This window comes from Halichondria panicea, chromosome 1 (assembly GCF_963675165.1).
Source record: "Halichondria panicea chromosome 1, odHalPani1.1, whole genome shotgun sequence".
Classification (NCBI taxonomy): Eukaryota; Metazoa; Porifera; class Demospongiae; order Suberitida; family Halichondriidae; genus Halichondria; species Halichondria panicea.
The window spans coordinates 2,064,437-2,077,129 of NC_087377.1; the positions used below are offsets into that span (position 1 = coordinate 2,064,437).

Below are 12,693 nucleotides of genomic sequence, written 5' to 3' on the forward strand. Positions count from 1 at the left end.
CTAGCTACAGTGCACACAGTGGAACCACGCTACTATAGGCTCTGTACACTAGCTACAGTGCACACAGTGGGACCACACTATAGGCTCTGTACACTAGCTACAGTGCACACAGTGGGACCACACTATAGGCTCTGTACACTAGCTACAGTGCACACAGTGGGACCACACTATAGGCTCTGTATGTACTAGCTACAGTGTACACAGTGGGACCACACTATAGGCTCTATACACCAGCTACAGTGCACACAGTGGGACCACACTATAGGCTCTGTACACAAGCTACAGTGGAACCACACTATAGGCTCTGTACACTAGCTACAGTGCACACAGTGGGACCACACTATAGGCTCCGTACACCAGCTACAGTGCACACAGTGGGACCACACTATAGGCTCTGTACACTAGCTACAGTGTACACAGTGGGACCACACTATAGGCTCTGTACACCAGCTACAGTGCACACAGTGGGACCACACTATAGGCTCTGTACACCAGCTACAGTGCACACAGTGGGACCACACTATAGGCTCTGTACACCAGCTACAGTGCACACAGTGGGACCACACTATAGGCTCTGTACACCAGCTACAGTGCACACAGTGGGACCACACTATAGGCTCTGTACACTAGCTACAGTGTACACAGTGGGACCACACTATAGGCTCTGTACACTAGCTACAGTGCACACAGTGGGACCACACTATAGGCTCTGTACACTAGCTACAGTGCACACAGTGGGACCACACTATAGGCTCTGTACACTAGCTACAGTGCACACAGTGGGACCACACTATAGGCTCTGTACACTAGCTACAGTGCACACAGTGGGACCACACTATATAGGCTCTGTACACTAGCTACAGTGCACACAGTGGGACCACACTATATAGGCTCTGTACACTAGCTACAGTGCACACAGTGGGACCACACTATAGGCTCTGTATGTACTAGCTACAGTGTACACAGTGGGACCACACTATACGCTCTATACACCAGCTACAGTGCACACAGTGGGACCATACTATAGGCTCCGTACACCAGCTACAGTGCACACAGTGGGACCACACTATAGGCTCCGTACACTAGCTACAGTGCACACAGTGGGACCACACTATAGGCTCTGTACACTAGCTACAGTACACACAGTGGGACCACACTATAAGCTCTGTACACCAGCTACAGTGTACACAGTGGGACCACACTACTATAGGCTCTGTACACTAGCTACAGTGCACACAGTGGGACCACACTATAAGCTCTGTACACTAGCTACAGTGCACACAGTGGGACCACACTATAGGCTCTGTACACTAGCTACAGTGCACACAGTGGGACCACACTATAGGCTCTGTATGTACTAGCTACAGTGTACACAGTGGGACCACACTATAGGCTCTATACACCAGCTACAGTGCACACAGTGGGACCACACTATAGGCTCTGTACACAAGCTATAGTGGGACCACACTATAGGCTCTGTACACTAGCTACAGTGCACACAGTGGGACCACACTATAGGCTCCGTACACCAGCTACAGTGCACACAGTGGGACCACACTATAGGCTATGTACACTAGCTACAGTGTACACAGTGGGACCACACTATAGGCTCTATACACCAGCTACAGTGCACACACTGGGACCACACTATAAGCTCTGTGCACTAGCTACAGTGCACATAGTGTGACCACACTATAGGCTCTGTACACCAGCTACAGTACACACAGTGGGACCACACTATAGGCTCTGTACACTAGCTACAGTGCACACAGTGGGACCACACTATAGGCTCTGTACACTAGCTACAGTGTACACAGTGGGACCACACTATAGGCTCTGTACACTAGCTACAGTGCACACAGTGGGACCACACTATAGGCTCTGTACACTAGCTACAGTGCACACAGTGGGACCACACTATAGGCTCTGTACACTAGTTACAGTGCACACAGTGGGACCACACTATAGGCTCTGTACACTAGCTACAGTGCATATAGTGGGACCACACTACCTGAGGCGTTGTCTGCAATCACCTGTGTGTGCGTGCGTGGGGGGTGTGTGTGTGCGTGTTATATCAAACAAATACAAACAAAGTGTCCGTGTACAATAATCATGTCAACTAATTATGTACGACGAGACCAAAGGGAGCAACTGTATAATTGAGTAGTGCTATGGCGCCCTACAGACTAGGAGGGCACTCACTAGTGTAGTGTTCCAAACACACGTTATAGGCTATCAAACTTTGCTGTGAAAATAAATTATGTTCTGAAAAAACACATTTTAATTATTATAGCCCCACGCTTTCTTTTATAATTTGTGCTTGTTGATCTAAGTTATAGTTAGAACATGGGCATGAGGTATCTATGTGTTATAGTGTCCCAAAGCTCGAGGGCTTCTATTTAAACCTATTGGCTACTAGAAATGCACTAGCTTAGCAACAGTCAACCTATATAAACAGCCAACCTAGCAACTGCATCATTATTCTTTTGAAAACTAATATCTAAAGTTGACATCTCTGTGTCTCTACTAAATCTGTGGTCTCTATTCAAGTCAACCCTGTTCCTCCACCTCAGTTTGATGGACAAAATTATAGTCCTAGCTCCACCCACAAAACGAAAACATCCAGCTCTTCCCCCAGTTTTGCAGCAAACAAGCCCAGCACACTTCCCAAGAAACGAGCGACTCGTACTACTCTCACAAAGCGAAAGGAAGACACCTATAAGCTATAATTTGCAGCAAACAAGCCCAGCAAACGAGCGGCTCCTACTCTTGAACAAAGCGAAAGGAACTTTAGGAGAAGAAGCCAAACCTAGAATCTCAGCACTTCCATACATCCAGCTCCTCCCCCATGCAGCCTTGCAGCAAAAAAGCACAGCACACTGCCCAAAAAACGAGCGTCTCCTACTGCTTTCGAACAAAGCCAAAAAAAGAAACTAGAGCTTCTCTCTTTCATTCTAGTTCTGTTATTATAATTACTAGACAAAGCATCTACATGTAGCTACAATAATTTTTACATGTGTATCTTCTTGTAAATCACAATACAATGTACAATGTTGTAGTTTGTAGCCCAGAGCAATCTATATAGTACTGGTACTATAGCTCATAGTTCCCTGCTAAATACACTCAAATGGAATCTAAGGACACCATAAATATTATTGTAGCACTACCAAACAGCTACTAATAAAATAATTAGCTTTTTGAAATTGGACGTTCCCAACACAAGTTATAGCCCTTCAAAGAAAAACTACGAAAACATGACGACATGTAATTAATACATATTTTGGCAACCACCTCTTATATATTATACCCACGTACTTCATATTTCTCACACGTACCTGATAATTAGGAGTGGAGTTGGACGAGGAGAAGTTAGTGTCCCAGTTATAGAAGCTCAAGTCACTGTGTCTAGGGAGCAGCTTCTTCCGTGACGAGAATATGGGATCAAAATCATCCACCTACAATTATCATGTACATGTATAATACCACATAGAAAGTTTTCGTATCAAACGAAAATTAAAACGACGGAATTATTCTACTGCAAGAGATTCAATGCGTCACTATCCTAAGCTGTTGAGCTGTACTTAAAATACTAAATTGGTAGTTACGAAAATTACCCGCTATACGGCAGTTAGATCATTGGGGTGAGGTATAATTTTATGTTATAAATACATGTTAGGATCAACCACCTTTATTACTGGTAGTACCTTGAGTCGATGTGCATAGTCAATGTATCCTGATATCTCCTATACTTATTGATTGAATGGCAGGGAATACTCAGACCATCGAAAGAATTGCAAGTTGATATAAATAATTATGCTATTATTATATACTTGCGATGAGCTCCTCAATCAGAAAGTTTCAGTTTCGCTTCTTTGTAGGACACATAGATGACGATACAGCGCTAATTGAAGCGAAGCTATCAAAGGACCGATTGGTGAGTAACTTAGCATCCGATGACTTGATAAATTATAAATGTAATGATTAGATTTGTTGAATGTACACAAATTAAAGATGTCAACCGCGAGATGCTGTAGATGTAGAACTGGCACCTGTCAGTCGTGTGTGTGCCATAAGAAAGGCAGCCCCTGCTCATACTGCCCCCTGCACATACTGCCCCCCAGGGTCTTCGTGCACAAACAAGGTTAGTCCCTATATAGTAGATCTATTCTAGTGGGTGGGGGGAAGCAGTTAATTGTCTCCACCCTCGACCTCACTTCCGCGATCACTTTAAATCAACTAACGTAAATGTTGATTATCTTTTTAACATTAGTATAATTATGTATTAGAAAATGGAAATAGCGAAAAAATAATTGAAATAATTATCAAAAACGGTACCTTTATAATTATTATCACCGTGTTATCTTATTCTATTGTTTTGGAACTTCTCCAACTTGTACTTATTGTGTTTCATTTTGGCTAGTTGAGTTTACCATTGTTTATTCCATTCCTAAAAGGCATTAACAAAATTGAACAATAGTTATGTACTGGGGACCCCATGATGGAAATGCTGTGCTTGCAAGAGATATGAAGGTACGTTGGGGTAGAATGGTAACTGCTTATATAGAAAACGGGATTGCCGTTTCTCGTTTCATGCCTTTTTTACGTATTTAACCACCTTTGCAGCAAACCACAATGAAGCCCTGAAAACAATGGGAGAAGAGGAATTCAAGAGGGGCTCGGCACTGACTAGGTAGCCCTATAGTAAAATACTAGTATAACCTGTTTGGTTGTCTGGTTTGATGTCTGACAACTGCTCTACTGTTTGGTGGCTTCGCGTTGTGCTGAAGTTGTTTGACTGGTGAGTAGTTTGTTCATAGTGGAAAAGTATGCCATTCCTTGAAGAGAAACATGTGCAACTTTTGAGATCTAGCGGCCTTGTTGGAAAAGTGCAGCTTTCCACTGATATGTCTCAAGATGACTATAAATTATGGCCGCAGTGTCATCACATCCAAGGGTATAGGTGGGTATGCAGAAGCAAAGGAAACACAACATTTTTTGTAAGACAGAGTCTTGATACCTAAATCAGACGCGGGAGCAGAGATATAGAGCAATCGCCTAAGGTACATAAATACTTCCTAAGATGAAGACTTACACTGACTGAACTACTTCTATATGCAGACGAGTGCACGAGTTGCACAGATATACAAGGAGTTGCTGTAATTTTCTTACACTTTGTGGTGTAGTTCAAAAAAGTTCGAAATATATATGGAAAAAGACGAAGTTACAGTAGAAATCTAAAAGTTGAACATTATAAATTATAAATGTCAGGCCATATTAGGATGCCAAGTTGTATTACCATCACTAGGCACTTGTGAAAAGAAAATTAAAGAAACTGCATGCTATGCAGGTCATCAAGAGATTGTGACTTACTTGAGAAGGTTCGATGTAGCACTGGTAAGTGATGTCGTTATAATTATTTGTATATTAATAATTGGTATTGGTAGACATAATAGCGAAAAAATGTTTAGAGATAAATTGCAAATTTGCTATACCATAAATGTTATTATTATAATAAGATCAGGGAGAGCAAGGGTGATGCTGCCAAACTCGGATATTAATTTTGAAAAGGATAGCTTCAGTATAGGTTTGCTTAGGCTAGTTAGTACAGCAGTGGATATCATGAGCCACCATTGAACTTGTAAACGTGTGTGTAGGTGAAGAACGTTTCCCGGGAAAAGGGCGTCTGCTGATACGACCTCGCAGAGAAGTTTCGGCAGATCCTGATTGAACTATGTCACCGTGAGAACATTGAGAACACTTACTTAGTGTCTATAGCACTTTGTGCCTTCGTATAATATTGTTTGTGTACATAATTGTGAATGTTTGTAAACAATCGCTAATTAGTTGGGGGTGGTCAGTTGCTAGGTAACGATGATGATGTCATGGTACCCCCGGGGTCTGGGCTACCTGTAGGAAATAGTTACGAGTGATTTCAATGTATGGTTCATAAGATATGGATTTTTAAAGAAAAACATGTATTAATTCTGTATTATTTTGTTTTAATTAAAGCCGGGAAAGGGTTAAAAGAGACGCGTTCACAGGGTGGAAGAATTTATGCAGGCAAGTAACTCAGAAACTGCAACTTACAGAGCTCTTGTGAAACTAATCCAGATTATAAAAAACAATTATTGTACTATAATTATATACATTCAATCGTATGCTCGAATTTCGATTGATATACGAACGAGTAAATATGACATTGCTAGTAAAGTGTTCAAACAGTGCCAAGAGAATGGTAACATAAATTAAGACGATTCTTTCCTTAAATTCCACTTGAGTGATGGCAATCTTCACTGATTCTCTCAACAACCAATCTTCTGATTCAAGTTAATAACAACTCCAAAAACTAGTAAATGCAGTTAAAATGAGAACAGCTTTATTATATATACAACGATAAGCACAAAAATGTTCCAGTTTAAAATGGTTGGCTCCAGCCATGGGTTGTAGTCAGGCACGATTTGAGATATAAAATGAGGACTGTAAAAGAAATCGTGGCAGTGGGAAGTGGCCTTCAAGAAGGGCTGAAAGCAGTGGGCAGCGGAACTCAAGAAGGTGGTTCTTGTGTCAGCCTATAGGCATGGTGATTGGTTTAGTAGTACACGTCTATTATCGTTACGTGCAGACATTGAATATGAGTAAACGAGCTGGAGAGTGCGACTATTAGCGACATTCGATTATACGTGTCTAAATAATGCAAACATTCATTTACGTGGTATATTCGTTTTGTGAGATCTTCACCAAAAAGATGGTTGTTGCAGTGCTCCAGTGCTCAAAGCGCCGCCAACCCAACAGCAAACTATATTTATGCAGGCAACAGGAAGTGTCAGCGTAAGTATATAAGATATAAACATAAACTGTCACGTCTATAGCCAGGATTGTACTACATGTATGTACAAAATAATATACAAATGTACGGCTATAATTTTAGTCTATATAATTATAATTATTATGGTCAAACCTGCTAAACCCACATCATTGACACCTCAGATCTACTTGTGGATAGCGCTGATTCTGGTAGACTAGAAGAATCATGAGTACAGTTGGATGAGCTTCTGGTGGAGGATAAACTCACTGGAGTACCCCTACTAGTGTTTGCAAATAAACAAGACCTAGGGATGGCTTTAAAAGCTGATGATGTAAGTGTACTATTCCGTTTATTCTAGCTGAGAGTAGACCTTATAGTTACATGACTGATGTACCTACAAGAATTGTGTGATCATCATTGCATGTAATTCATTCCCCACAGATCAGCAACGATATGAAGCTAACTGAGCTGACTGACAGACGATGGCAGATACAACCATGCTCGGCCAAAACTGAAGAAGGGATTGCGGTGAGTAGGACACTTAGCCCTAGCTATCAGCGAGAATATTAGAATATTGTACCATTGAGTCTGGTTTTGGGTACCATAGAGCTGTGCCTATTGGAATTATTATACGTACTAGGTAATTGTACATGCTTTGATGTTTACTCACTGTAAAGGGTGGATGGTAAAAAGTGAGTAGTTGCTAATTTAAGTATAATACCAGACTTAGACCAACTGCAGTACTTACAGCATGCATTTGAGAGCAGTATACATACATATACAATGTGCCATGAATAACTTTGATCTCAACATGCATGATGGGATAGACTGGGTACTCAAGAGTGTAAAGGCATCGTCTAAAAACTAATCTGCTTCCAATCATAGGCATACCCACTGAACACTTGACTTACATGTACATCATAAGTTATGTAACCTCGATAAAAATCCATGAGTTTGAGTTCTCAACTGCGCTTCAATGTTTGCCAATCTCTACACTAACACGTTACAATGTACAGATCCTGCCTTTTACTAGCCATACATAATTAAGATGCAATCACTTTGTAACTTATGTTTACTGAACTAATACATTGTGTTATTTCTGTAAGTATACTTTAATTCAGAATAACGGCCGCGATTTGTGGGCTGGGGGCTTTAAGAATTCAATAATAATAACTCCAAAAACTAGTAAATGCAGTAAAAATGAGAACACAGCTTTATTATACGACAAGCACAAAAGTGTTCCAGTTTCAAATGTATATAATCAAAACCAGAAATTTTTGCATTTGGCGACAAATGAATTTCAGCTGCAATCAGTCAGAGATGAGCAGAAGTCAAGATTAAACGTCAGGGTGAGAATTTATAGTAACCATGGCAATATGCCAATTCAAAAGGTGAGGGGCGCCAAAATTAAAAATAGCACCAATGTTTTTTTTTGCTTGATTTTTAGCCAGGTTGAGCCACAGTATCGCATGAGGTCAATATAATACCACACAGCACGATTATCATATTAAAAATCACCAATAAAATAGATAAGAATTGCCTCTTTGCGAAATATTAGGCTCCCCAAATTTACCTGCTATAATTATGGTAGGCACTGTTTAGGAAGTTTCTACGTGATTTTAAAGTCTAAAGGGATATAGTTGTAGTATCACGAATGTCTGAATTATTTGTTTATTTGCCTTTATACCATGAAAATACTTTTAGAACAACCACCCCCGTTCAGAAAACTTCCAAGCAGCTACTACGAACTCCCCCGGTAAGTTTTAGTTTGTTGGATTGTTTAAAGGGGTCATGAGGGAAGTCGACCACAGCACTTGTCCTCCTACTGTTGCCATAAGAATGAACTGGACAATTGCTAATTAACCACACAATAGCATTGGCTTTATTGGATCTAGCATTTCCTCCATTGTTGTCCTTACAACATGGGGTTACGTTAACACACCAATGTCACTCAGTATCCTATCTGATTTAAGACATGCAATAGTGCAAGGCGTAGCAATTTTAGACAAGTATAGGAGGGCTCAGAGGTTGGCAAGGTGCAACTCTTATTAATGTGGCTACCACCATGTGTGGAAATCTTTCAAAAACCGATCATCTTCAACTATAGCTCTGGTCTTCAACGTTTTCCATTTTGATGGAAAGATTATATACTAACATGCAGGAGGGGGATTCCAGCTCTCGAACCCCCTATAGGCATTATACAGAGGATACTTTACTATCTGCAAATTCTTAATTTCAAAAGCTATATAAATGGCATCAGGCTTTCATTCTGAGAATCCATATGAAAAATGTTCCCTATAGGGGGACCCTCTCCAAACTTCCTTTATATTCAATTTACCTTCTCCCAAACAATAAAACAGATAGAACCCTGACAGTCATACACTTTGCCCATAACACTTGTTCTGAGTGTGTACCCCATCAAAATCAATCATATAATTATGTATAAGCATTGAAACATCGAGAGCGTTTCTTCTCTATGGAATATTCTAACAATGATGAACAAACTTAGATACCTTGCAGTGGGACATTACTTTGCATGCACTAATGGACAGTGAATGGGCAAAGTGTAATATCTGTATTTATTTCACCTGATACGTACAGAGCTTAGTCGAAGGAAGAGAGACAGTCACACTACTTTCATTTCTGTCACGATCTTGATAGCATAGAAACGGGAAACGAACTTGCAAGCAACAGACCATTATTATTTCATCAGTCTGCAGATGTGCATGAATATTCAAAGTGATAAGTGTTCAATGCTGTCACAAAGCACTACACATGCAGACACTAATTATGCACACTGTACTCTCTCCACAAAACCACAAGTGACTGTGCTAAACCACAAACATAAGACAATACCTACTTCTCACAACTGAGGGTTGTCTCAGAGTCCAGGGGAGTGCCCAGGTGGTGACCAACAGACAATAACAACAAGACATGCAGGTGTTATCCAAAACTTCATTGAACTCCCATCATACTGTAGAGACTCTTGTTTACAAATTTCAATGGCATTGGAGTGACTACCCCTTGGGAAACAACCTAGCTCCAGTACACTCTTGCAGAGTTAAGACCTGCATGGGAGAAAAAAGAATATAATTAATTATATATTGTCACTTGAGTTAATTTAAAAGTATTACAACAATTATGCTTCATGCATGAAATTATGCTAATTAACTGTAGCTACAATCATAAGACTATAATTTTATACGGAATAATATTCCTCACTTGTCTAACGTGTGCTTGCTTCCAACACTGCACTGTTCAGTCCATAAAAATTATAATGATATAGAGTTTGTATTGCACCTCCACATACGCATGCAGTAGTCAGTCTCGCTGTGTTGTCACTAAGAGTTGAAATGTGAAAGACATCTGCAAAACAACAGTGATCGTTAGCATGCAGTTTTATAGAACATACTGAATAATGTTCCTTCACTTGTATTTGACTCACTTGTTTATTTGAGTGCTTCTGTTAGTAATCTAGTGCTGTGTATCTGCTGGCACATTCAGGAGTCGGTCACATCAATCTCGCTGGTTTGTGTTGTCAATTAAGAGTTGAGACATCTGCAAAACAGCAATAATTGTTAATAGGTTGCAGACTGAAATGTTGCAGAATGCAGAATGCCGAACAGCAACAACTCACGCTTGCTAGTTACATACATAAAATAATTATTAGCACAAAAGTTACTATGATTATACCCACTATAGGTACACAACAATCCACTTACCAGTCGCTTAGGCTGGAAGGACAAGCCACCATGTTGGAGTTTCTCCACAGGGTTGAATTTCAACCACGAGGTTTAGTCGCAATCAATCGCATGTGCAGAAATAGTGAGCCCCACCCCCTTCTTCTGTTTTGAGACATCTTCAGGTTTCAGGCTGGAAACAGAGTTGCTGAGAATGAGATTTAGAGAATTGTTAGGGTTTTCCGAGCGAGCAGAGTTCTTTAACAGCTACAAAGATGACCTCAACTTTGATGTTGTCAGCAGGGAAGACAGTGAGGTGAGTCTATAACTATTAATTTTTAGGCAAATATAAATAAATGCTCAAATTCTTTGGCCAGCTGAAGGATGAAGAACTGAATTTCTATCGAGATAGTCCTGACAGCTTCTACATTGTACCATTTGCTGACGCCCTGGACTTGGTTCAGAGCAGACAAGTGGTCATCAAGAGTGTAAGCTTCCATTCTGCAAGCACTGTGTGTCTGTGTGTAACCTACCGTCCCCTCAGGGCGCTGTGTACATACCCGTCAACAATGAGGAAATGATTGCTCGTTTGGTGTGCAACAAGTTCAGACAGAAGCTTTCTGAGGAACTAGTGGTAAGTAAAACACCCCTCTCTGTACCCATCATCTACTTCATTTCTTCTTCCCCTGCAGAAGACCCGCAACCACCTACCAGTGGTGGATGATGATGAGAGGATTGCCCCTATGCTCAAGACCATCAAACATCGCTACCTTGGTGAGGACTTCTCCAGTGTGGGAGAGAATCTGCAGGGAAGCATCTCACTGGCCCAGATTGACTCCGTGAGTCTTTGTGCATGTGCTTCAGATTAGTTAAATAATTAACCATGGCTTGCATTTTTGTTGTACAGCGTAGATTTGTGTGTACGTGTGGTTATATATAGATTCCCTATATAATTTGTGTAGGTCTCGAAGCAGTCCTTTCCTCCCTGTATGAGACCCTGCGCAAAGAACACCATCTGAGGCACTTCGGTCGTCTACAGTACGGACTGTTCCTCAAGAGCATTGGACTCACACTGGACCAAGCTATGGCCTTCTGGAGAGCAGAGTTTGTCAAGAAAATGGAACCAGAGAAGGTGTACACTATTATAGGCACATGTTGTACATTTGATTTGGTGTTGATTTCCCACAGTTTGAGAAGCAGTATGCATACAATGTGAGACACAGCTATGGTAAAGAGGGCAAGAGGGCCAACTATATACACTCCCTACAGTTGCCTCAAAATCATTCTCTCTAACAATCCAGGCCAAGGAGACCATCACGGTGAGCTCACCTACAATACTCTTGTATACTCTCTCATACTTGTCTGTATATAATTATAGGGTGTCCTTTTCGTCACTGGGATGATAGTCACATTCGACAGATGCTCACCACTCATGGAGTTTCACATAAAAGAGTCACTAACATCACCGCCTATCTGAAGGATGACCACTACCAACTAGCCTGTCAGAAATACTATGAGATCACTCATGCTGTGAGTTAATAAATCCTTCTGCTGTTTTTATTTGTTTATAATACTGGTTTGTCATTTCAGATTGAAGCTGCCCCTTTCAGTTTGGAGCACCCCTCTCAGTATTTCCGGGAGAGCCGAATGCAGCGTGGGGACACTGGTGGTAAACAAGAGACAAGACTGCCAACTGTAAAGACTGAAGTGAAAGCAGAGGATGATTTTTGTGGAGATAATATATCAATTCAAGACATGCAGAACTTTGAAGAAGAAAATTAATGGACCAATTCTAGCTATATTCTACCACCAGTTATATCCTACCACCTGTATGTATACCACATGCTCTCTAGTAGTAAACACTCTTTGATCCGCTGTGTATACGTTTTTGTGTTGCGTGTGCCACTTGCACTTGTCATTAGCGAAAGATCAGTTCTCTGAGTCACTATAGCTATATATACTATAATGATAAGCAGAGCAGATCCTATAATATAATCTACTGAGCCAATTCAGTCAGTGCTAACGTTTAAAAAAAAAAAGCGGTCTGGCCAGAAACTGCTTAGGGGGTAAAGTACTACTTTTTAGGGTAGCATAAGTACTACTTTTTAAGGTAGCATAAGTACTGCTTTTGAGGGCAGCATAAGTACTACTTTTTAAGGTAGCATAAGTACTGCTTTCGAGGGCAGCATAAAGTACACCACACCTAGC

At 40.9% G+C, this 12,693-nt stretch overlaps 2 protein-coding genes and 2 long non-coding RNA genes across 7 annotated transcripts in view; 2 read left to right on the forward strand and 2 right to left on the reverse strand.

Moving 5' to 3' along the window:
- Positions 1-12,693, reverse strand: part of LOC135352263 (uncharacterized) — a 49,913-nt gene that overhangs the window by 16,466 nt on the left and 20,754 nt on the right. The window lies entirely within an intron of this gene.
- LOC135333603 (uncharacterized) lies at positions 3,146-10,613 on the reverse strand. Of its 2 annotated transcripts, XR_010393997.1 has the most exons (6): positions 10,528-10,613; positions 10,251-10,363; positions 10,028-10,171; positions 9,666-9,873; positions 9,405-9,519; positions 3,146-3,455 (listed from the first exon to the last, which is right to left on the reverse strand). It is a non-coding gene; the product is annotated as an uncharacterized LOC135333603 (long non-coding RNA). The 2 variants fall into 2 exon arrangements; XR_010393995.1 differs by lacking the exon at positions 3,146-3,455 and having other exon boundaries at positions 8,466-9,519; positions 10,528-10,612.
- Positions 3,847-7,500, forward strand: LOC135333560 (uncharacterized). Of its 3 annotated transcripts, XR_010393978.1 has the most exons (6): positions 3,849-3,934; positions 3,986-4,530; positions 4,624-5,060; positions 5,119-5,394; positions 6,988-7,136; positions 7,247-7,498. It is a non-coding gene; the product is annotated as an uncharacterized LOC135333560 (long non-coding RNA). The 3 variants fall into 3 exon arrangements; XR_010393977.1 differs by having other exon boundaries at positions 3,847-3,934; positions 3,986-5,060; positions 7,247-7,500; XR_010393979.1 differs by lacking the exons at positions 3,849-3,934; positions 3,986-4,530; positions 4,624-5,060; positions 5,119-5,394 and adding an exon at positions 6,814-6,828 and having other exon boundaries at positions 7,247-7,454.
- On the forward strand, positions 10,666-11,996 carry LOC135332051 (DNA primase large subunit-like). Its single transcript, XM_064527367.1, has 7 exons — positions 10,666-10,801; positions 10,863-10,973; positions 11,030-11,119; positions 11,178-11,324; positions 11,448-11,617; positions 11,674-11,804; positions 11,864-11,996. Exons 1-5 carry the CDS (start codon positions 10,700-10,702, stop codon positions 11,502-11,504), a joined length of 507 nt encoding a protein of 168 aa, XP_064383437.1. The 5' UTR covers positions 10,666-10,699; the 3' UTR covers positions 11,505-11,617; positions 11,674-11,804; positions 11,864-11,996.